Source organism: Rhinatrema bivittatum, chromosome 9 (genome assembly GCF_901001135.1).
Source record: "Rhinatrema bivittatum chromosome 9, aRhiBiv1.1, whole genome shotgun sequence".
Taxonomy (NCBI): domain Eukaryota; kingdom Metazoa; phylum Chordata; class Amphibia; order Gymnophiona; family Rhinatrematidae; genus Rhinatrema; species Rhinatrema bivittatum.
Window position 1 is genome coordinate 259,396,861 of NC_042623.1, and position 26,372 is coordinate 259,423,232.

The window sequence follows — 26,372 nt, forward strand, 5'->3', positions numbered from 1 at the left end:
CATATTTTAACTCATTGCACGATGCACCAAGTACCTATTACTGTATTAACAGTGCAAGGATATTACATTCAGCATGAACTATAGCTCCATGAGGTAAAATTCAATTTTTTGCATTAACAGGTCTTTCGTCACTTTTGAGCATTTTAAGGCACATTATTTTTCTGTGCACTAAAGGTAATGAGATGTTTTTCATAATTTTGCATCTCATTATATCAGCATAGTTTTTGTATTAAAAGTCTTGCCATGTAAATAACATGCATTATAAGGGCTTAGACTGTGAGTCCTCTGGGGACAGTACCTGAATGTAATCCGCTTTAAAATGTAGTAAAGGTGGAATATAAATCAAATAAATCAAATAAATAATGACTGTGAGCACACTATAGCGAGACTGTGTGCAATATCAGTGCTTTTAACGTTCTTTAATGCTTGCAAAAGGGTTAGCACATTTTTGCGCATTGACCTCTAAGCAAAAAGTTTTCAACAAATTGCATTAAACTATATTATACTATTCGCACTGTTCCGTGTTCTAACTTAAACATTTTGTTAAATATTTAACCATAATGTTGTACCAACTATATCATAAATTCAAGCGTGATGCCAATGTAAAACTGAATATCATTAACATTCTGATTCAAATCACTGCTTTAAGGCTGTTTATTTTTAACACTGCAAATACGTTTTTAGGAATAAATTTCAAAACATAGAGTATGCATCACCTTTGAGGAAAACTGTATCAAACTCCCAAGAAAAACACAAACCACTGATTAAGGAATAGAAAAATGCATAGATAGCAACAGGAGAAGTCTCTAAGATGCATAGAAATAGCAATATCTCAGGAAAACTGGAAAATGTAACGGTATCTCACTTATCTCACACTATGAGGTTATTGCCTATCTTGATTCTATGGGAAAAATGCTTGGTAAATAGACCTCATATTATTTAAAAATTAGTCATAAAAACAGCAAGAAAATATGCAATGTTAAGAATTGGGAAAATACTTGCTAACTTGTACTATTCAGTGGGGTGAATATAACTGACTATCTCAAAGTTAGCCACATAAGTTTATCTGGCTAACTTACAGGGCCATTTATCATTTCGTGTTAGGGTCTAATCGCGTGCCATAACGCCGTAATGCGCGCAATAAATGACAAAACGCAAAATGCGCCTGCAAATTAAAAATTGAGTATTTGAGTGGGAGGAGTTTGGGCGGAGTAAATGGAAATGAGGCTCTGCTAGCGCGGAGTGTGATTAGAGTAACGCACACTGTCACGGGATTTAATACCAGAAATAACTACCCTTTGTTTTTTGTGGTATGGTGAAAAAACTATTTATTGTGCTCCAGTGGCCGGTATCGCAGATCGCAGGTATTATTGCAGTGTTTATCAGGCACGATAAAAAGAGGAATTATAACGGACACACCTACCAGCCTTCCTGCCCCAATAAAAACACAGGTTCTTACCTGGCCTAGCTTCCTAAAGCCATAATGTTTGTGGCAAGTTTCATTGTTGGGGGAGACTGGATGCTTTGGGAGGCTCATTGCAGACGACAACAAGTGGAACCACAACAACCTCAAGGACAGGCAAGGCCAGTCCCAAGCCCTCCTAGAGAAGTCCCTGCATTGCAGGCAGAGTCACAAGCCCTGCAGGGTCATGGCCCAGGGCAGCGTCTTGCACGCAGGCGGCCACGATGAAGGACATCCAGGAAGCGCATCTTTCCTCCATGAACATCCTTGCTGGGCATGCCAGAGGACTATGTGGTTTGCTCTCAGCTCTCAGGTTTTCCCTCAGCTCTCAGGTTATCCTGGAGTGGAGGAATAGCCTAGTGGTTAGAGCAGTGGGCTATAAATCAGGAGACCAGCATTCAAGTCCTGCTGTGGTTCCTTGTGACCTTGGGCAAGTCACTTTACCTTCCATTGCCTCAGGTACAGACTTAGGGGCGGATTTTAAAAGGCCTGCACGCGTAAATCCTTCAAGATTTATGTGCGCAGGGCCCTGGCGCGCCTATTTTGCATAGGCCGCCGGCGCGCGTAAAGCCCCGGGATGCACATAAGTCCCGGGGCTTTTGAAAAGGGACGGGAGGGGACATGTCCGGGGGCATTCCCAAAACGATGCGGCGTTTGGGGGGCGAGCCCGGGGCCATGGTCGAGGCCTCTGGACCAGCCCCCGGGACCGGAGGACGGAGCAGGGCTGCCGGCCGGTGCGCGCATGCGACAAAGGTAAGGGGGGGGTTTAGATAGGGCCGGGGGGGGGGGGGGGGTTAGATAGGGGAAGGGAGGGGAAGATGGGGGGAGGGCGAAGGAAAGTTCCCTCCGAGGCCGCTCCGAAATCAGAGCGGCCTTGGAGGGAACAGGCAGCGCGCTGGGCTCGGCGAGCGCAGGTTGCACAAATGTGCACCCCCTTGTGCGCGCCGACCCTGGATATTATAAGATACACGCGGCTACGCGCGTATCTTATAAAATCCAGCGTACTTTTGTTCGCGCCTGGTGCGCGAACAAAAGTACGCAATCGCGTATTTTTTAAAGATCTACCCCTTAGATTGTAAGCCCTCTGGGGATAGGGAAGTACCTACAATACTTGAATGTAATCCACTTTGAAGCATTGTGAAAAGTGGATTGCCTTCGGGATCTGGATACTACCTGTAAGTTAGTCGGAGTCTGGATACTACCTGTAAGTTAGTCGGAGTCCTTCCTCAGCACTGATTATGTATACCTGGCCACATAAAACACATATGACTCTCTACCAGGGTACTATCAAGCTAGGATGAGAGAACATTGAAGTAATTGCATCTTAGTCTGACTTATCTCACTCCAATTCATGTCAAATCTTCACCGAGGTCTACGTTGCTATTCGTACGTCTCACTCTGCATGTAAAACTGTCCCCCAAACCCTAGACCACCACCAAAATCTCACCTCAAGGTACTAGCTGGCCCTTCTACACTGGTATAAATAGTTGACTATTATGAAAGCCTTATAAAGAGTCTCTCTCTCTTTCTCTCTCTCTTGTTCTCTCTTTTCTCTCCCCCCCCCCCCCCCCCCCCCCCCCCAGTAAGAAATGCCTGTCTGGGGACTTCAGAACTTGACCCTTTTCCTTATCGCAGATGTTATCCATGCAATAATTATTGTATTTTTATGAATCTAGGCCTATATTATTCTTGCTTCTCTATCACTTCCAATTACAGTATTTCTTGCTTTCACTTCTCCATAAAATCTTTCAAAATCCATAGTAAAAAAAAAAAACAAAAAAATAATTTTTAAAAGGTTTAACCAGTTCCTTCTAGAGTTTGCCTATTAAAGCCCTGTATTTAAATATCTGTGCCCCCCAACCCCCAAACACACACACGCAGAGTGGCTCAGTTTCCCTCCTAAATTCATAAGGTGGATAAATTTACCAATTCCAGAGGCTCTCCCAGGATGACAGCACAGAGTGATGTTTAGCCACTCAGCTCTGGGAACACAAATAGGTCTAAATGTAACTGGTCATATTTTAAATGGCTAGATTTAGGAGGATTTTCAACTGAAAATCTAGACAGGTTCATTTAAAATTTCTCCTAAAGAAAATCAATGAAAATTAACTGGTTATCTTTCCCGCTCAGTAGTTAAAAAAAATATTGATACTGTATGTAAAGTATCTTTCATCCAAGGTGTTATCTTTAATCGAGAAAAAAAGACCATGGGTTCAGAAATGACAAAGAAATGTAGAATAAAAAAGAACTGTGTAGGCAGAAATATTTTGATTTGTTTCATTTTACTGCATTTCTTACATTTTGTATTTAATTTTGTTTTGTGTTTCATGTGAGTGCACACTAAAATGGAAGAGCATGCACTAAAAGGATATATTGCAAGCTCTTTTGTGACACACAACAAAATGAAAACGCACATCCCTAAAATCTGGCAACAGATAGGAACTGTAATGCCCTTCTAGTCTGCCCAGTTTTCTTCCTATGTAGTATAGTAGACCACAACTGATCTCTGGCTTTACCTCTGCTTTCTTGTAACCAATATTCTTCTGTGTTTATCCCATACTTTGCTGAATTCTGTTTTTGGTTTTACTATCACTATTTTATCCAGGTATGTTTTCATCATTTCTATTTGCATATTTATAAATGCCAAATTGCTTTAATCAAATGTATAGCTTAATAAAATGTTGTTAACTCACAAAACATTACTGCAAATAGCTGGTAAGTATACAATTTGGCTGTTATTTGAGCATGAGTTTTGGTTAGAAAGCCCATTATCAAACACTAATATAATGGAGGAACTAACTGGGTTTATAATACTAAGAAAAAAGTACAAAAGGCAAAAAAAAAATAAAAATAAAAATAAAGTCTATTGGTAACAAATGTCAAATGGCTTTCCCTGAAGAATTAATAGGATGTAGTCTAGGTATGGTTTCCCAAGACTTTCCCAAGAAACCATTAATCCTTTTCAGACTCTGTGATATGTGAACATGACACAGATATCCCTCACACACACATTATTAAAAGGCAGCTCTTCCAGTTTCTCATCACGCTGCCAGATGATCACAAAGTTGGCAAGCTATTCCATGCAACATGATGACTTTTCACACAAAAGGCATGCCTGGTGATTTGTGATGATATTTTATAGGACTGTGTGATCACAGTATTTATGGTGCAGTTGACTGAGATGACAGCCCTGTTAAAAGGAGACCTCTCTTGTGGAAAACCTAGAAGTCCCTTTCTGTAGCACGGACCAGAGAATCTGTGTCGGTATCCAACCACAGATGGATTCTTCCTTCTCACTTGTGACCCTGACGTATACTTTCACACAGCTGTACCTACGTGCTGATAGTCTGTAAACAATTTATTATACTGACATGAGAGGGGCTGTAACCACAAGATCCAGAACATGTGGATTCCATGTAAAGCTACACAACAAAGTCAGTTCTAGTATAAGCTTGAAACATCAAGCATGCACATTTCACTGAAAAATCTGGATATTAATATCTGTGGCAGTAATGCACTGAAAAAACAGATGTTGACACTTTATTGTATGCTTATTTCCCCCAATATTTCTCATATATAAAATACCTGAAATATAGGGAAAAAGTTCTCTTAGACATTTACAACAAATTTGCCTGACCTTTTCATGACTATTTGACAATTAGTGATGGAAATCACATGTGTCTGAGTCGATTCTGGTAAATACACTTGACAATTATTCTGCTTTAAGAGGCAATATTTCAAAATACAATTGTAGATCACTGTGAATGCCACTTCATTTCTAATGTCAGCATTCACTCCTCCTCCTTTCAGGATGTCCAGTTCACTGATATTGACTACATGGAAAATAAGAAAGATTTTACATTTGACCAAGTGAAATTTAAGGATCTCCCTGCCTTTGCTGATGATCTTCATGCCCACGGACAGCATTATATTATTATATTGGTAAGCAAGAAAATATTTTCCTCATTTCTTTGTGGACTACTCGACTGGCAGTTCTAAAAGATTTCAGGATGATGGATTCATATGTTTGCTTGTTTTTACCAGGACCCCGCTATTGCTAACACTCCCCTCATCAATGGCTCTTATGCAACCTATGACAGAGGAAATGCACAGAAAGTGTGGGTATACGAAGCAGATGGTACAACGCCACTTGTTGGAGAGGTAACCAATGTAAACCACAGTCTGTGGCCAAGATTCATCATTTCGCTATAAATATAGTAAAAAAAAAAACAGTGCTCATGGTTAGGCTAATTTTCCTGGTACCACATCAGTATTTTTACTGCAATGTGTGTTAAATTTATTGCACCTCCGTTATTTTTTCATCACAAGCTGAGAAGCCCATTGCATGCTGTGTTACTGACTAGATAGGCTTTTTATTATAATTGGCATTTGGGGCTGCTGGCTAGAGGGAGAGAGAGAGAGAACCTCTGTAGAGGTTTACAAAAAAATGAACTATTTGGTAAATAATTGGTAGGCAGCGAGCAATCAAGCTAGGTAGAGAGAACATGGAACAAATCTACTCTTCTTTCACCTTTCATCACTCCAAATTACATTAAAACTTCACTGATAGTAACTGTGCTGTTTTTATGTTTGACTGTGCTCCCCCCCACAGACCTCACCCCAAGTTCATAATGCCCCCTTCTTACAGTGGTATAAATAGTAAACTTTTTTGTGAGCCTTCACAGTGGCTTTCTTTCTCTCTCTCCCCCCCCCCCCCCCCCCGCCCCGAATCGGCATTTGCGAAAAATACCATTTGGGCTGGTAATGCACCGCTGATACAGGCATAACGCACAGGAAAAAGATGTACCGGTAGTTAAAAACTGCGTTGCTGTGCGTTACTCTTTCGCATGCCACATTAACTGACTCTCATTTCCATTTACTCCACGTAAACTCCTCCCACTTGAATGCTAATTTAAAATTTGCATATGTATTTTGCAATGTGATATTTATCGCATGCGTTCAAGGGTTATCATGGACATCAGGGCCCTAACACACACGATGACGCCCTAACGCGGTTTGATAAATGACCCTCTATATTAGAAGTTTGTGTAATTAAATAATATCTGTGAATATACATGAAATATTTGTGCATATATTGATAAATGCCAAAATACTTAATTCATATTGATGGTGGACATATTGAACATCTGACCTGTTGGAGGAAGTTCCAGGACCAGATGGTTAAACATTGATACACAGTAGATATCAATTTCTTTAAAAAACAAACCAAATTATATGTCAATTTACCAATCTGAGGCTAGAAAGGAGATTGTGGTGAACAACTATTCAGGCAGCCCAATGAGTGGAGAAGTAGCCTAGTGCTTGCTTAGCAAGGCAGACTGTGACCCAGAGAAGTGAGGGTTCAAATCATGCTTTTCCCACTGTTGTGACTGTGGAGAAATGATTTCACCTTCCATTGCCTAAGGTATATACTTAGGGCTCTACAGACACAAAATAGGAGAAAACATTTAGATAGTAACTTTCAAACCAGCGCACAGATGCACATTTGTGCACATATTTTGGCCTGCACACAGGGCCATGGCCATTTTATAACATGCGTGTGCATGTTATAAAATGGTCTGGCTGCATGCACATGTGCTCCAAATTTTAAGTGCTTGCAAACCTGAATTCTACCCCATAAACCGGGGGATTTTAAAAGAAGCGCACACCCACACCCTTCTCAGTTTACCAGTTCATCTACCAGCTTGCCCAGTTAACAGATAGGTCCTCCAAACCCCTGGTTTGACAGCCTACACTCCCCCCAGTTAGCCCCTACCCTTAAAGCCCCCGCAGATCTGCCTAGTTTTCTTTATTTTCTAACTTACAGCTTCTCCAAGGAAGACTTAAATTTACGGGGCAAGGGTTCTGGGTGCATGCCCAGGCACACAAGTAGTTATGCCCATGCCTTAAGAGATGTGCGCCCTGCAGGAGATACACACGTATTCAGGCGGCTTCTAAAATGCACTCGGCACGTGCCAGCCCGAGTTATTCGCGCATCCCCTAATTAATGCACTTGCCAGGCATTTAAAATTCACCTTTTAGTAAATAAACCCCTTATATTGTAAACCCTCTGAGGGCAGGGTACTTGAAATGTAACTTGGTTTGAGTTCAGTTTTTGAAAAGCAAGTCATTGAATCCAAATGTTAAAAAAAAACCGGGATTTAAAGCTTGGGCAGATACCATTCATGAGGTCCAATAGTTGTAAAGTAGGAGATACTGAGCAGAGCTTAATGTGTGGTGTGTGTGTGTGTGTGTGTGTGTATGTGTGTGTGTGTGTGTGTGTGTGTATGTGTGTATGTGTATGTGTGTGTGTGTGTATGTGTATGTGTATGTGTGTGTATGTGTATGTGTATGTGTGTGTGTGTGTATGTGTATGTGTGTGTGTGTGTGTTGTGTGTGTGTGTGTGTGTGTGTGTGTGTGTGTCTGTGTGTATGTGTATGTGTGTGTGTGTGTATGTGTCTGTGTGTGTGTGTGTGTGTGTCTGTGTGTGTGTGTGTGTGTGTGTGTGTCTGTGTGTGTCTGTGTGTCTGTGTCTGTGTGTGTGTTGTGTGTGTGTGTGTGTGTGTGTTGTGTTGTGTGTATGTGTATGTGTGTATGTATGTGTGTGTGTATGTGTGTGTGTGTGTGTGTGTGTATGTGTGTGTATGTGTGTATGTGTATGTGTGTGTGTGTGTGTATGTGTGTGTGTGTGTGTATGTGTATGTGTGTATGTGTGTGTGTGTGTATGTGTATGTGTATGTGTGTGTGTGTATGTGTATGTGTGTGTGTGTGTATGTGTGTGTGTGTGTGTGTGTGTATGTGTGTGTATGTGTATGTGTGTGTGTATGTGTGTGTGTGTTGGAGCGGGGGGAGGGAAGCAGCCTGGAATGCAGTTCTTCCACTTCTTTTCAGGCTTAACTGGCAGAGCAGTAGAGGTGTTTAACTCCAGCCCTTCCCATCTGGGCAGCCAGCAGGATGACCCTGGAGCAGCTACCCTGCTCCTGATCACCTGTTCCTCCCCCTGACCTCCTCCCCCCCCCCCCCCCCCCCGACTGTTTTGCAAAGTACAGAAGGAGAAGATGTGATACTGAAGCAGACCGCACCGCCCTGCCCTGCCCCCGGACAGCCCCTTTCACTAACCCCGGGACTTACATGCATGACAGGGGTTTATGCGCGTGGCCGGGCCTTTGAAAATTGGCCCGGCGTGCGTAAGGCCCACTTATGTACATAAACCCCTGTTTATGCACATAAGTGGTGATTTAAAATCCGGCCCTCAGTGAGCAGTAGTGCAAGTCACCCAGGCTCCAGCCCTGGCCTTGTTGATTGGCACTACAGCTCATGATTTTCAAACTTGTGTTATTAATTCAACCCGTTTTTGTGTCTGTTACCCAGGGCTTCATTTCTGGCAGGACAACCTGGAATGGCATTCTGCCACCTTTCTTTTCTAGGACCCGGCAGTGTAAATCAGCTCTGGCTCTCTTGCAGAAATGGAGCGCGGCTGGTAGTATAAATCAGTTCCAGCTCCCTGCATGAACGGAGCAGGTGGGAACAAAGATCATTTCTGCACTCCCCCCCAACCCCAGAGTAAGCAGATCAGAGCAGGTGGTGTTGGAGCTGCTCATCCTGAGACAGAATCAGCCAAATGGCCCTGTTCTTTATGCCATTTCCTGGCACAATTGAGGAGGCCCTGAGGAGCAATGGCTAAGGTCAAAGAAACATGAGGTGAATGCCTGCCAGCCCCATTGCTTCTGCTGCTGTTGAGCGTGCTGGCATCCCGGCCCAGCTTCTGCTGCTTAGTGTGCTGACTTTTCAGAGCCCCTGCCACCTCTGCTACATTGGGGGCGTGGGAAGGGGAAAGATTGAATGAGACGATGTGTGAGGAGAATGAAGGGTTCAGAGGGGAGGAGCAAGAGAGTGAATGAGGGGAATGTGGGGATCCAGCCAATGAATAAGAAGATCAAGTGATCAGAGTGGATGTGGGGGGGGCATAAGAGTAAATGAGTGGATCAGAGTGGGGACAGCAGTCAATGAGTGAGGCAATCGAGGGGGTGAGAAACAGTGAATGAGGGCAGGGAAAGGAATAAGAGGGTGTGTGGTGAAGGGAGGGAGAAAGAGAATGAGGGAGGCGACAGGATGCTGCTGCTCCCTTCCTTACTCCTCTGAGGACGCTTTCCGGGCCAGGGCACGCTTTTTTTGGCTGCCCTGTGCAAACAACCATGACATTGCTCCTGCCCCCCACCCCCATTCATTCAATTTCCGTCCTGGACCCACAAAAAGTGTCCAGCTCCCTCCACGGATCAAAACTTTAAAATCTGACACTCTCCCCCCAGCCAGGTCTTCACCCTCTCCTGCAACCCGTGGCCAGTGCAAGAGTTTTAGGTGCACTAGAAGAAATGTAAAGTACTGGACACCTTCCTTCCTCTCTCTCCCCTCCCCAGCCCTGTACACACACAATTATGCATTTATAATAGATTTTTACATGAAAAGGGACATTTGGAGTACAATCTCATTAGATAAAACTAGCACTTACATCATGATTATTGTATTTACCTTCACTGCTGTAATGTCACTGCCAACCAGAAATCCCTGCCATAATACCTATGGTATTCGACCTATTGTAACACGTGCTGAGTGTAGGATTAACTCTCACAAATCTGCTAATACAATTTGCTAAAATGAGGTTTTTGTCTCCAAACAGGATCATATGTAAAAATGTCTCTCTTGACTGCACACAACTCAAGATGTTGATATCTTTAACCAGTTAGCATGGGGGATGAATAAAAGTAATACATGGAGAGCTTAGCAGATTTTCAAATGCAGTTCACACTAAACCTGTTTACCACTCAATACTTCTTGCAGGTGTGGCCAGGAAGTACAGTATTTCCAGATTATAACAATCCATCTTGTACAAAATGGTGGGTGGACGAGTGCAAGAGATTCCACGACCTAGTGAACTATGATGCCATCTGGATTGTAAGTATATTTTTAAAGCCTGTCTTAGATTGTGAAAGGTATGCTGAAAGCTTCCCAGTTTGTTTGATTCTTCATTGTACCATGATCAGTCCTTCCGTTTTTAAAAACAATCTTTGCAGGTTTCTATTATTCTGAAATATTGCCTCTAAGGAAGAGGTCCTCAAACCGTTCCTTGGGACCCCCAGGCAGTTGGATTTTCAGGCTATCTTTAGTGACTATGCATGAGATTTATTTGCCTTTACTGCCACCAATGATATGCAAATGTTTATCTTCCATATTCATTAGGGATCTTGAAAACCCAACTTTGGGGGGGGTGTGGGGGAGAACATAGAGGTAGACCCTGTGGAGGGTTTGAGTCTATGGATGGGGAGGATATTTTTCAAAGGAACTTTTGCAGATACAAAAATGATTTATCTGCAGAAATAGCCTTTTAAAACTGTATGCCTGACACAGTGTAAATGCAGACTTTTATGTGCATGAGAGAGAGGGATTCAAGGGGGTGGAGAACAAGCAAGGTGGGAACTTAGGTGCATACTTTTTGATTTTAAAAAGCATGTGCACAAATTCAGAAAAAGTGGCCCACCAAATAGTAGCTGCAATTGTGAGCTTTGCTAAGATAATTTTCAAACTCATTGTATGTGCATGCTTTTGCTCTGATAATTTGTGTAGTCTATAGATTAATATAGTACCTACAGACTTTACATTACTCAAGAATTATACCCAAAGAACACAATGAAAACTGTATGCTAAAAGTGAGCTTCTGAGCCTGCGGCATGGTGCTCCTGCTGCCACACCTCCCCGCTCAATGGTTTAGAGGGTCAAATTCTGAAAACTTTCCTTGATGAGTTTGTTTGTCTATCTGGAAAAGGTGAGCACTAGTCAACGTTTTGAAGATGTTTTGGTATGGTAGCAGTTGTGCTTGCTCAATACTTGAAAGAGTCCCCATTTCACAAAAGTCTGAAATATATAGTTTTTAAATTTGCATTCAAACTGAAACATTGAAAACATCATTTTATTATTTTGATACTAACTAGAATAAAATTTCAGTTGAGACAGCTCATCTGTTGCAGGCACCAAAACTATTTGTAACTGTGATAAAGCCTGGTGGAGGCCTGCACAGTAATGGCATTTAATAAAAAAAAAAAATCATTGGATTTTTCATTCTGTATCAAAAATAGCAAGCACTCAATGACAGACAATATTGTTGATAGTCATATTTATTAGGTCATATTTAATTATTTGTCCTTGATTTGAATTTTGAATTTTCATCGGGCATATTACTCTGGATAGAGACGCCGACATTGCCGAAAATTCACCTCTGGCACAGAGATCCACTCAAAACTTAATCTTGCGTTTGGATTGCTGCTGTCCCTTGATACAACATAAAGGAAAGTGATTCATTTTTATTTGTAAAATGCTTAAAAAAAAAATCAAAAAAAGGACATTGAGCCAGGACCAATGATTAAATATGATCCAATAAAGACATGCATAATGTTATGGTTTTGATGAATTGGTGAACCCCGGGCCGAGGTGAGAGATGTCTCTGCCCACAGGGAGGAGCCCTGTGGGCCTCACCGTCGGTATACCTGGGAATTCCTGAAGGCTGATGTAATACTTCTGAATGCAGATCCAGTAGTTGCCCGCAGCGCAGGGCATGCTGAGGAAGCTGTACTGTAGAAGTTAAAGAGGCAAAGGTAGGTGATACAGGAACCAGGCCGTAGATCCAATATAGGAGATGAAGTATCCTGAGGCACAGATAGAGTAGCATGGATGGACTGAAGAATGGTAGTGGCCCGAGGAAGGGGTAGATATGATAGAAGTTGGAGAATGTACTCACACAAGCAAGTCCCAGTAGAGATACCCAAGGAGTGGGTCAGGATGTCCCAGGTAGAAGGGTCCTCCAAGGAGCGGATAGCCAAGATGTGGAAGAGCCGCCGAGGAGTGGGTACTCAGAGCATCCAATTGCCAGGAGGAGAGTCTGGAACAGAAGATCCAAGTTAGAGCGGATTTAACAAGCGAGAAAACTCCTTGCTAACTCGTCTTAGCAATGGGCCTGTCCGTATAAGTACACTGGCGGTGTTGACATCATCGGGAGGGGATGCTCCTGAGGTTCCCGTCATGATGTATTCATAAGGAGGTCCTGTGTGCGCGCCTAGGTGATGCCGAAAGTAAGATGGTGGTTGGTAGCACCCACGCTGTCCCAGGGACGCCGAGGAAGTCGGTGTTGGTTGGAGGAGGCCGGCATTCTCCCAATGATTGATGGTGCAGGGAAAAAAGAGGTGAGCATGAGAGGTCGCAGCCACCTGCGACTGGGCACAGCACATAAATAACTTGACGCGATTGGGTGTTATGAAAGTTCTTTGCAGCCAGCTTTAAGCATTGTCACAACCGTATAATTTATTGAGATGTGGTGCTGTTGAATGAGTTTTGTATAGTGTTTTGTTTCATTCATTTAATATGACATAGACAATATTGTTGATAATGCCAATGTGGTTTTTTTTTGTTTTCAAAATGAAATGATAGAAAATAATATGAAATTTTGTTTTTTCTTCTATCGTTTTTAGTATGCATTCGTTTCTGAATATGTGCACTCTTACTAAAACATAAAACATGAGAAAAAAAGGGAAAACTGATGACAATGAAAATTGAAGTCAATGCCACAACATGACACAAAATGACATTTATTGGCCTACAGATCCCTACTACTTACTGATGCCTCCAACCCTTCCAGCCTTCCCCTCTGGCTCCTATATACTCTACTTGAGGTTTCCAAAAGAGAAAGCCCCAGTTCCCTGTACATACCCGGATCAGTCCAGACAGTGGATGGAGCCAGAGAAAAACTGAAAAGGCATGCCATATAAGGACAGCGCTCACCCTGCAGCCATCAGTAGTTCTCTGGTTCCAGCAGATGCCGACGGATGAACCTGCAGTTCCCTCTTCTTAGTGATATTTCTTTATTTCTTCTTGCGAAGTCTTCTCCTTTCTCTTCGCTAGGTCAAGCAAGTATTTCTAAAAAAAAAAAAAAAATATATATATATATATATATATATATATATATATATTCAGGAACAGTGAATTTTCTTTTCTCTGGAGACAGTTCTGTCTCCAGGATCTTGTAGAGACCTAGGTGGTGGGGGGGGGGGGTGTTCCCCTTGAGTAATTCAGCCAGGTCTCTTTCCCGGTATTCTAATTCCCTGCCTGGGGGTAATACTGGTGGTCCAGTCACTCCCCCTCTTTTGCACTGATGACCCTAAGATGTGATTATTCCTCGGGTCCTTTGCAGAGATGTTTTAATTCCTCTGCTATGGCTCAAACCCTTCAGCCTGTTTAGCTGTTTCTCAAACAAAAAATAAGAAAAAAGTAAAAGAGAGACACAGCACAGTGTAAAAGTTGAAATAAGGCAGCTCTTCACGGCTCCGGGCCGTCTGGCAGGAAAAGCAGCGACTCAAGTCCGTTCAGTCGGCTTCCCCGTTTCGCAGCAATCAGGCTCAGCTGTTTCACACACAGCTGACTTCCCAATTCTGAGGTCAGCTTTTTGTCTTGCCTGCGGGGAGCCTGCCTCGCAGCTCTCCCGCAGCGGCCTCTGCTTGCCCGGAGGGGAGGGACCCTCCTTGGCTCCTTTGAAGTCAACGACCCGAGGTCGGGTCGGCAAGTGTGCGTCCGGGCCCATCCTCCACACAAAAAACCATGGGAGCAGCGGCCATTTTGTGCCTGGACCTCGCAGCAGACTCGGATCCTCATGGTGGAGGGGAGCTGGATTTTTGTCATTTACCGCCTGACTTAAGCCCTATGGGATCTCCTGATGCTAATTCTGACCCTCCCCGAGGGGCTTCTCCCCCTCCCCCCCCCCAGGGCTCCAGCAGAGCAAATACTCCTTTTCCACCAGAATTTGTGCTCTTTTTACATAAATCGTTTTTAGCAAGCTTGGAGGTGCAGGAGGTTACCATTCCGGGCCCCCCACCGGCAAAAATCCCTCGTTTGGTTCTTAGCCAGGGCTCTTGCATCCCAGACTCGCAGGGCACTACTAGGGTCAGGTCTGTACCTGGTGGGTCAGACCCACCTGACCCTCCTCCTCCTCCCTCTCTGCTGCCCGATCCAGATGCTAACCCAGATCTTTCTCTTGATAATCCCCCCCATGGAGGGAGATGACCCACGGGTTTTGAGGTTGTTTAAGGGGGAGGAGCTGGACCCGCTTATTCCTTTTGTTCTGGATGAACTTGGAATCGATGTGCCTGCAGAAGAGCCCGCCTCTGCCTCCTCCTCCCATACCATTGACCCGGTCCTGGCGGGTCTGAGGGCTCCGTCCTGTACTTTTCCCTTCCATCCTATGCTTATGCAGCTTCTGCTCAGGGAATGGGAGGCTCCCAAGTCTGGTCTCCGTGTGGGCAGGGCAATAGATAAGTTATATCCCCTCCTGGATACAGCTCTTGAGATGCTCAAAATACCCAAGGTTGATGCTCCGGTGTCGGCTGTCACCAAACGCACCACCATCCCGGTTGTAGGGGCCACAGCCTTAAAGGATCTTCAAGATCGCAAGTTAGAAGTACATCTCAAAAGGATCTTTGAGGTGTTGGCTTTAAGTGTCCGGGCGACGGTTTGTAGCAGTCTCATGCAGCGGGCAAGCCGCAGGTGGGTTCAACAACTACTCAGCACCCAGGACCTCCCATCTGCAGAGGCCGAACAAGCGGAGTGGCTTGAAGGGGCAATTGCATATGGGGCTGATGCCCTTTATGATCTCCTCCGGGTGCAGGCCAGGGCTATGGTATCAGCGGTCTCTGTCAGATGGCTCCTCTGGCTGCATAACTGGGCAGCGGACTCCTCTTCCAAGTCTCAGTTAGGCACTCTCCCCTTCAAGGGTAAGTTGCTTTTTGGGGAGGACCTGGAACAGCTTATTAAATCCTTAGGTGATAACAAGGTTCATAAGCTGCCTGAGGATCGCCCTAAACAGTCAAAATCCTTTTTTCCTTTGTGCTCTCAATTCCAGGGTCAGTGCAGGTACAGCAGAATGAGGGGGTCCTCTCAGTGTCCTGCCTCTTCCAGATCGCAGGCATGGTCTCATTTCTTTTGAGGGCGTCGATCGTTCAGGAATGGCAATCCACATGGTTCCGCCGCCAAGTCCTCGCAATGAGGAGGGAGGCCCATTCCTTCGTTCCTGCCTTAGGTGGACGTCTGTCCCTTTTTCTTGGGGAATGGGCCAAAATCGCCACGGATCAGTGGGTCCTTGGCGTGATCGCCAAATGTTACACTTTAGAATTTGCTCAGGATCTTCCCGACAGCCACCTGATCTCTCCATGTGGCAGTCGAAAATGGCCAGTGGTGTGCCAGACTCTTGACAGGCTCAAGGAACTCAGGGCCATAGTCCCTGTTCCTCCAAAGGAACAGGGATCCGGCCAATATTCCATCTACTTCATCGTCCCCAAGAAGGATGGTTCCTTCCATCCAATTCTGGACCTCAAGAGAGTCGACTGGGCGCTCAAGGTTCTCCATTTTCGGATGGAAACCCTGAGGGTGGTCATTGCGGCGGTTTGCTCCGGCGAGTTCCTACCTTCGCTCGACTTCACAGAAGCTTACTTTCACATCCCAATTTGCAAGGAACACCAGAAGTGTCTTCGCTTCGACATACTGGACCGGCATTTTCAGTTCCAAGCTCTCCCGTTCTGGCTCGCCTCTGCCCCTCGCACGTTCACCAAGGTGATGGTGGTGGTGACGGCCTTTCTCTGGAGGGAGAGGGTCTTGGTCCATCCCTACCTGGACGATTGGCTCATCTGGGCGAAGTCGGAACAGCTCTGTGTGATGGCGGTCAGTCAGGTAGTGTCGGTGCTCACCTCCCTCGGGTGGATAGTCAACTACTCCAAGAGCAACCTCTTGCCCTCTCAAGTTCTGGAATTTCTGGGAGCTTGCTTCGACACTTGCATGTCCAAGGTCTCCCTGCCTGAGGTCCGTGCACTCAAACTCATGCAGCAGGTACAGCATCTCTTATCACTGTTGATACCCATGGCCTGGGATTACCTTCAAGTTCTGGGCTCTAAGGCTTTCACTATAGATCTGGTGCCCTGGGCGTTTACGCATATGTGCCTTTGCAGAAAGCTTTACTGGCCCTTTGGAAGCCGGTCTCGGAGGAGATTCGAGCGCCCCTACCATTTCCCGAGTCTACCTTCATCAGCATGCAGTGGTGGCTCTCTCTTGATCACCTGTCGAGGGGAATGCCCCTGGAGACTCCTCAGTGGATTGTCATGATGAAGGATGCTAGCCTTTCCAGCTGGGGAGAGGTTTGTCAGTCTCAATCAACGCAGGGCTCTTGGTCTCCAATCCAATGCAAATGGCACATCAATTGTCTGGAGGCCCGGGCAGTTCGACTGGCACTCAATTTCTTCCTTCCCTTGATCCGTCACAAAGCAGTGAGAGTTCTCTCCGACAATGCCACCACGGTAGCTTACATCAATCACCAGGGAAGCACCAGGAGTTGACTGGTAGCCCTGGAGACCAGCCTATTGTTCGCTTGGGCAGAGTGCCATTTGGACCACCTGGCGGCTTCCCACATTACAGGAAAGTAGAATGTTCAAACAGACGTCCTCAGTTGCCAGCATCTCGACCCCGGAGAGTGGGAGTTGTCGGATGAGGTGATGGATCTAGTCGTCCGCAGGTGAGGGTCCCCCACTTGGACTTGATGGCCACCCTGAAGAACGCGAAGGCTCCTCCATTCTTCAGCCGCAGGAAAGAACTCTGCTCAGAGGGCATGGATGCCCTGGTCCTGCCCTGGCCCAATGAGGTCCTCCTTTACTTCCCTCCTTGACCTCTGGTAGGAAAAGTTCTCATAAGGATAGAACTTCACCATGGACTGGTCATTCTCATAGCGTCGGAGTGGCCTCAGAGACCGTGGTTTGCGGACCTCGTGAATTTCATATCGGACAGCCCTCTTCGTCTCACTCACCTCCACAATCTCCTGCGACAAGGTCCAGTATTTTTAGATCAGGCAGATCACTTTTGTTTTGCGGCTTGGCTTTTGTGCGGCGGCGGATGAGGAAGAGGGGCTACAAGGAGGAAGTGATTTCCATGCTGTTGCGGGCCTGTAAAACCTTGACATCTTTCTTATGTTCGGGTTTGGAGGGTTTTTGATAATATGTGCGTGGAGGCTGGGGTATCGATGCGCAGGGCATCGATCTCTCTGGTTCTTTCCTTCCTTCCTTCAGAACGGGCTCTCTAAAGGGTTGTCTTTCAACTCCTTGTGGGTTCAGATTTTGGCTCTTGGCTCCTTCTTGGGCAGGCTGGATGGTTACTTGGTGGCCGCTCATCCAGATGTCGTTCGATTTCTTAAGGGGGCTAAGCATTTGAATCTGCCGGTCAGGGCTACTTGCCCATCTTGGAATCTTAACCTGGTCTTACAGGTTCTCTGTGTGGCACCTTTTGAACCCCTCCATCGGGCCACTCTCAAAGACCTCAAGCTTAAGACTGTGTTCCTCGAGGCTATTTGCTCAGCCATGAGGGTTTCCAAGCTGCAGGCTTTATCCTGCCGGGAGCCCTTCCTGTGATTCTCTGATTCAGGGGTTTCTCTAAAGACGGTCCCTTCTTTTCTGCCAAAGGCAGTTTCCTCCTTTCATGTCAATCAATCGGTGGAGCTCCCTGCCTTTTCTCCGGAAGATATTGCTGGCACGTCAGGTGCTGATCTCCAGTGCTTGGATGTTAAGCGTGTTCTCCTTCAGTACTTGCAGATCACTAATGATTTCAGAGTCTCCGATCATCACTTTGTTTTATGGAGTGGTCCTAATAAAGGTCAGAAGGCCTCTAAAGCCACCATTGCTCGCTGGCTAAAGGAGGCGATCGCATCGGCATATCTTTGTCAGGGGCCGGCCAGTTCCGGAGGGATTAAAAGCCCATTCTCTGTATTTGCAGGCTACTTCTTCGGCAGAGAGCCAGTTGGTTTCTCCTCAGGAAATTTTCAGAGTGGCTACCTGGAAATCTATGCATACTTTTTCTCGGCATTATCGTCTTGACGTTCAGGCACCAGTTTTTGGTTCTTTTGGCAGACATATGCTCCGAGCGGGACTATCTCGGTTTTAAGGTTATTGATGTTTGGGTGGATTCTTGGACACTGTGGCAGCTGACCACGTCCATGGGGGCAGTCCCGTGAGGGACCACTGTGTCAGGCTAGACTCTGGACACACAAACACAGATTTGAATATTTTATTAAACAGTTTTGGAAACCACCAGAGGTGGCAGTAGTGAGTAGTAGATGTTGAGCCCGGCTGGGCAGGTATCCCACAGAACGCTGGAACAGCGAATCTTCTGCTAGGCTGTGCTGTAGTGGAAAGAGACTGAGTTATGAGTACACAATAAGAAGCATTCAGAGTCCCAGGTAGAATTAGGAGAAGCTCTGAGATAGGGAGAGCAGACCCTCAAGGAGTGAGTACCTGTTCCCTTGCTTCGAAAAACTGCCCTTTGCCCCAGTCATGGAGCCTGTATGATCTCCCGCCTCAACTGCTGCAGCTGACACTGCATAGGAACTCTAAAAAATCTCACTTGGCACCTACAACTCAAACAGAATGCTGCGGCCGTATGCTGCTGAACACAAAGCTGTTCAAAAAGATCGAACCTATCTTCAAACCCCTACTCTGCGTATCAATTATTTACCAAACCAAGTTTAAAACCCTGGGTGCATCCCCCTCAACCTGAGCCAATGGCTAAGCTTTTCTATCTCCTCTCACTCTTTGCTTCAAATGCGCCTAATGGTTCCACCACTAAGAAACCAGTGCCCCACTAGTACCAGAGAGTGAGAGGGCCATTACAGGAGCAGCTCCTATACTATGAAACACTCTGCCATTCAGCAGCGGACTAGCAGCTAGTCTGCTGGTCTTCAGGAAACTACTGAAAACATGGCCTTCTCAACATAAGAAGTATGACCGCCTACCCCTTTACTTGCAAATTTCTGAACTTGAAACACCCACACAATATCTGTGTCACAGACACTGAATAGGAAAGTATCTGCACTGCCCACCATTTATTATTTGTGTGCCTTATTATTCTATTTTTTCATTTTATTTCATTGTATTTATTTTGGGTTTTTTTATGTGACTTACCCCAAAACCATCCATCTTTTAGCCTTACTCTGTATATATTGATCTGCTGTAATATGCTTTGAGCTCTTCCAATGTAAAAGTATATCATAAGTAAATAATGAGAATGATGACAACAAAACATTGGTCTAAAAATGACATGTTTAACCCAACAATGTGTGTGTTCTGATAGGCGTTTGATAAAGTGTGACCTTGTGGTAAGCTCCTGTTGATAGCTATTTAAATTATAACAAAGCCTTGTGATTAGACATGGAAAAAAGATGGGAACTAAATGGGAACTACCTGGAGCATTTATCTACTCATCTGCCCAAAATTGAGGTGGTAGGACAAGGAGAGCATTTGAATTTAAGAAAGCATGGGACAAGTACAGGGGATCTCTAAGAGGGTAGGAATTGTAAAGCAGAGTAGTTGGTGTGGATGGGCAGACAAGATAGGTCGTGTAATCTTTTTTCTTTCATCCACGTTTCTCTCTTTCTATAATGGAGAAGAAATCAGAAAGACAATTGAAACGGTCCTAGATATGTTAAAAGTGGTCATGTTCTATAGCTAGCAGCTGGCATATGTCCTGCAGTGTGCACAGAAAAAATCAGGCCGAGCTGATGGACTGCTTGTTTTGGCTTTTTTTTTTGCTGTCATTTTCTAGGTAACTATGCCCCTAAACTGTTTAGTAGCATTTAATTTATTTACTACTATATCAAGTCAGATCATTTTTCTTCTATTTATGTTTTATAAATTGAAAAAAATATATAGATTGAGTCAGACCTCAATTTTTCTGATAGAATGAGGAAAATATCACACATCAAATATCCACAATCAAAACATTATAGAAAATAATAGGATATTAGTGTCTACTTGACAGGCATAATAGGCTCTACCAGCAAAAGCCTTTCATTGCCTTACATTTAATCATTGGTCTGGTGTATCAATACACACTGTTTTGAAAATGTTTCAATATCAATATAACACTTATCTCTGTCTTGTTTTGTCTTTAATAAAGTCCCATTCCTGACACAGGCCATGTTTCAAATGGATTCTGCATCGGGGGGGACGGATGGACGGACATATCTTGAGTTTCGTAGTACACTTTCTTGTATTCACATGTTCTCGCGCAATGAGCTCTTACAGCATATTTGTTCTTCTAGCCTCAAATCTGAATATCTCCAGAAATGTTGCCGTATAGTGGCCAGAGTGTGCTGCAATTAAAGTGGGCTCTTCTGCACAGTGACTGCTCACTCTCACAGGGAACTTGTTTGCCATAAGAATTTACGCTGTAAAGAATTGGGATCATCACTCATTGAAGGACAGAATCTCGGGTGTCACATAAGAGTGGCAGCCGTGGGTGGGATTCAGAGTACATGCATCTGGATTGCAAAAGCTGTCACAGTTTTTAGTTCCCTGCTGAGGATTGTTACTTCAACTGGGGCGTTGAAGAAGAAAAGTAAAGGAACAGAAATGAGAGACCCCCATCCGAAGTAATTGGAAATGCAAACATAGGCACTTACAACCCCAGTAGGATCAAGTACCAAATACGCTGGAATTACAAAGCAAGAGAATCCAGTCAGGAAATATACAAATAAAATGAAAATTAAACAAATACAGAATTCAGCCTCCTCAAGGTCATTATTCGGAGGCACTTAGCCAGATAATTCACTAGTTACCTGGCTAAATGAATATCTGAGAGATAACACATCCACAATGTGTATAACGTTTATTAAACAAAATAACACACTCACCTATATAGACACTCTAAAAGCTAAACTGACACACACATTCAACCATTCAATACAAAATTTGTGAATTATTGTAATGTATGTACACTGTTAATTCAAGTATAATTTGTTGTTTTTAACAAGGTGTGAATGGTTGAATGTGTGTGTCAGTTTAGCTTTTAGAGTGTCTATATAGGTGAGTGTGTTATTTTGTTTAATAAACGTTATACACATTGTGGATGTGTTATATCTCTGTTCTTGTGTGATATATTAACAAGTAAACAATAGGGATATTTATAATTGTTACCCTTTGTATTATTTTACCGTGTTGGTTAAATGAATATCTGGGCACTTATCTGGCTACATTTTAGCCAGATATCTTATTAGGATGCTAAAATGTAGACAGATAATTTAGGGGCATTCCAGGAACATTTTGGACATTACATTAGCCAGATAACTTACCAAAGGGCCTCATTTTCTAAGAGGCTCGCACGCGATAAGGGACCTTTCGCACGCGAAAAATCCCTTATCGAGTGCGATACCAGGATGGGGGCGGAGTCGGGGCAGAGTCGGCCCCAGAAGAGGAGGAGTCGGGGCGTCACCGGGGCCGACTCTGCGCCGACGCCGCAGACAGTGAAAAGGTAAGGCCCTTTTCACGTCCTATTTCGCTCCCAATAGCTACACCTCCTATGGTGGCGCTATTGGGTGCAGGCCTGCGATACTTTAGAAAATGAGACCCCAAGTCTGGTCACATCAAAGATAACCAGCTGTATTCAATAGCATACCTATACATTTGAATGTATGTCCAAGTTTATCCAGCTAATTTTGCTATCTGGGCAGTGACTGAATATGTATTCCCACATGAACTTTTCTATCATGTGATTATACCTAATCTGTCTCCAACTTTCCTGCAAGAGTCAGCAGCAAGAGTAGGTCCTTCTGCCTTTTCCTGTTCTTTCCAGGGTCTTCAGCTCCCCTGCTAGAACTGACACTGCTTCGGGTGAAGTCTTCCCTTTTTGTCACATCACTTCAAAAGCTGCTCCAGGTTAGGGCAATGGGTTTGTCAGTGACAGGTTCTCCACCAAGGAGGCAAAATCAATGGTATTCATCCCTTAGTGTACCTTTAATGTGATCTAAAGCTTTGGACATTTAAAAGGCGCTTGGGAGTGTGTTATTATCATGTTTTTTTTCCAGTTTTTCATTATGGAGGATCTTGCGAGACTGGAAGATTGGGCATCCAAATAGCAGATGAAATTTAATGTGGACACGTGCAAGGTGATGCATATAGGGAAAAATAACCCATGCTATAGTTACACGATGTTAGGTTCCATATTAGGTGCTACAACCCAAGAAAGAGATCTAGGCGTCATAGTGGATAATACATTGAAATCGTCAGCTCAGTGTGCTGTGGCAGTCAAAAAAGCAAACAGAATGTTGGGAATTATTAGGAAGAAAATGGTGAATAAAACAGAAAATGTCATAATGCCTCTGTATCGCTCCATAGTGAGACCGCACCTTGAATTCTGTGTACAATTCTGGTCACCGCACCTCAAAAAAGATATAGTTGTGATGGAGAAGGTACAGAGAAGGGCAACCAAAATGATAAAGGGGATGAAACAGCTCCCCTATGAGGAAAGGCTGAAGAGGTTAGGGCTGTTCAGCTTGGAGAAGGGATGGCTGAGGGGGGGGGGGGGGGGATATGATATGTCTTTAAAATCATGAGAGGTCTAGAACAGGTAAATATTAATCAGTTATTTACTCTTTTGGACAATAGAAGGACTAGGGGGCACTCCATGAAGTTAGCAAGTAGCACATTTAAAACTAATTGAAGAAAATTATTTTTCACTCAACACACAATTAAGCTCTGGAATTTGTTGCCAGAGGATGTGGTTAGTGTAGTTGGGTTTAAAAAAGGTTTGGATAAGTTCTTGGAGGAGAAGTCCATTAATGGCTATTAATCAAGTTGTCTTAGAAAATAGCCACTGCTATTACTGGCATTCGTAGCATGGGATCTACTTAGTGTTTGGGTACTTGCCAGGTACTTGTAGCCTGGATTGGCCTCTGTTGGAAACAGGATGCTGGGCTTGATGGACCCTTGGTCTGATCAGTATGGCAATTTCTTATTTTCTTATTTTCTTATTTTTCTTATTTATTGAACTGCAAGACTCACATTTTGCAAAATGGCGCCGCCCGTATGGCCATATTGCCGTACTGCAAAATGGCGCCGGCCATATGGCCGGCGCCATTTTGCATTACGGCAACACGATTCGAGTGCAGGAGGTCGTTCCCGGACCCCCGCTGGACTTTTGGCAAGTCTTGTGGGGGTCAGGAGGCCCCCCCAAGCTGGCCAAAAGTCCCTGGGGGTCCAGTGGGGGTCCGGGAGCGATCTCCTACGCTCGCAACGTCGGGGGACAGGAACCAAAATGGCGCCGGCGCTACCTTTGCCCTGTCATATGACATATGTCATATGACATATGTCATATGACAGGGCAAAGGTAGCGCCGGCGCCATTTCTATCAACGCACCCATGGCCCGAGAGTGGAACATCACACCGGGACCCCCCCACTGGACCCCAGGTAATTTAAGACATTTTGGGGGGGTTCGGGAGGGTGGGGGATTTATTTTAAAGGGTCAGGGTGGGTTTTAGAGTTGTTTTAGTGTGCCCGAGAGTGGAAGATCACGATATTTACACGATATTTAAAAAAACAAAACTGCGACAATCCGATTCCCTCCCCCCCCAGCCGAAATCGATCGTTAAGACGATCGATCACACGATTCACATCTCTACTCTCCAGTGCAACTATATCTTTTTTGAGATAAGGTGACAGGAATTGCACAAAGTACTCAAGGTGCAGTCTCAACATGAAGCAATATAGAGGAATTATAACATTCTCCATTTTAGTCACTATGCCCTTCCTAATAATTATTACATTATGTTTGCTTTTTTGACTGCAGCAGCACACTGAACCGACGATTTAATGTATTATCCACTATGATGCCTAGATCCTTTTTTCTGAATGGTAGCTCCTAATATAGAACCTAATATTGTGTAACTACAACATGGGTTATTTTTCCCTATATGCATCACCATACACTTCCCCACATTAAATTACATCTGCCATTTGGATGCTCAATCTTCCAGTCTCACAAGGACCTCCTGTAGTTTATCACAATATGCATATTATTTAACTTCTCTGAATAAATTTGTATCATTTACAAACTTGATAACCTCACTTCTTGTATCCTTTTCCAGATCATTTATAAATATATTGAAAAGCACCGGTCCAAGTACAGATCCCTGAGGCACTCCACTGTTTACATTTTTCCCCTGAGAAAACTAACCATTTAATCCTCTCTGTTTCCTGTTTTATAAGCAGTTTCCAGTCCTCAAAAGAACATCACCTCCTATCCCATGACTTTTTAGCTTTCTTAGAAGCCTCTTGTTGTGGTTGTAGACCCTTAGATTGAGGCAAGGTTGGCACCACCTGCAGGGAGGAGCCCTACAGATCTTCATCAACAGGCGGACTTGGCTAGAGCAGAGACAAATGAGACCTTCACCAATACCAGTCCACATTCCCTGCAGGTTGAGATCTTAAGTGCCAGGGCCAGCTGAACTTAGAAATGGCTCTCTGGGTGGTGAAGAACTCGATGAAAGCTGGAGATCAGCAAGAAGAGCGGTCCATATGGGCTATTGTTGGATAGGTGGTAGCTGGAGTCAAAGATGTATCCAAGGTCTGGGCAGGCGGCAAGCAGTAACGTCGAAGGCAAGCCAGAGGTTAGGGCAGGTGGAAGACGAGCAAAGTGGATGTCTGAGGTCAGTCATGAGTCAATCCAAGAAAAGGACGAAGTCAAGAGCAATCCGAGGTCCAAGCCGAAGAGACTACCTGGGCGATGAAAGGTGAAGAGTCAGGAGCCAAGGAGGCAACTAATCTGGGAGAATGACCTGTTGCTGAAGCATATGATGATGGCCAGGTCCAGGTTTAAATACCTGTGCCCTGCTGATATCATGGAGGGACGCCGCAGAGGTTTTCCCACCATGGGCCCTTTAAATCTAGTTGCAGCATGCGTGCACCTAGGATTGCTCCCTGCCCACAGCTGGCCAAACATAACACCTCTCATGAGGAACTTTGTCAAATGCTTTCTGAAAATCAAAATACAGCACATCTACCAATTTACCTTTATCCACATGGGTTTTTTAACCCATTCAAAAAAAAATGTAGCAGATATGTGAGGCAAGACTTCCCTTGGGTGAATCCATGCTGTCTGTGTTCCATTAAACTATGTATTTCTATATGTTCTATGTTTTTATTCTTTAGAATAGTTTCTACTGTTTTTCACAGCACTGAAGTCAGGCTCACCAGTCTATAGATTCATGGATAAGTCCTGGAGCCCTTTTTAAATATTGAGGTTTCATTGGCCACCCTCTGTTCTCCAGAACAATGGATGATTTAATGATAGGTTACAAATTTTTACTAACAGATCTGAAATTTCGTTTTTGAGTTCTTTCAGAACCCTATGAGTGTATAACATCAGGTCCAGGTGATTTGCTACTCTTTAGTTTGTCTATCTGGCCTACTTCAGCTTCCAGGTTCACTATAATTTGGTTCAGTTCATCTGAAGCATCACCCTTGAAAACCATCTCCGGAACTGGTATATTCTCAACATCCTCATTAGTAAACATGTAGCAAAGAATTCATTTTGTCTTTCCGCGATGGCCTTATCTTCCCTAAGAGCACTTTTAACCCCTCAATCATCTAACTATCCAAACAACTCCCTCACAGGTTTCCTGCTTTGGATATATTTTTTAAAGTTTTTTTTATGAGGTTTTGCCTCCACGGCCAAATTTATTTCAAGTTCTCTTTTAGCCTGTCTTATCAATGTTCTACATTTTACTTGACAGCGTTTACTCTTTTTCCTATTTTCTTCAGATGGATCCTTCTTCCAATTTTTGAAAGACTTTTTTTTGGGCTAAAATAGCCTCTTTCACCTCACGTTTTAACCATGGTGGCAGGGCCAGCAGAAGCACTAGGTGAGCTAGTCCTCAGCCTGGGTGCCGACCATTAGGGGCATGAGCGGCGGCGACGGCAAAGAGAAGTGGGGAATCAAATCTCCACTCCTCTTTGCTGCTGCCACTCGCAAGAAGTAGGAGCCAGGGCTGCGACCGGGGGGGGGGGGGG

The 26,372-nt window shown here is 44.4% G+C and overlaps 1 protein-coding gene across 1 annotated transcript in view; it reads left to right on the plus strand.

The window, feature by feature from the left end:
• Positions 1 to 26,372, plus strand: part of SI (sucrase-isomaltase) — a 350,476-nt gene that overhangs the window by 117,508 nt on the left and 206,596 nt on the right. Inside the window, 3 exon segments of the mRNA XM_029616444.1 lie at positions 5,273 to 5,404; positions 5,507 to 5,623; positions 10,302 to 10,415. Of these exon segments, the coding sequence (XP_029472304.1) occupies positions 5,273 to 5,404; positions 5,507 to 5,623; positions 10,302 to 10,415 (363 nt within the window).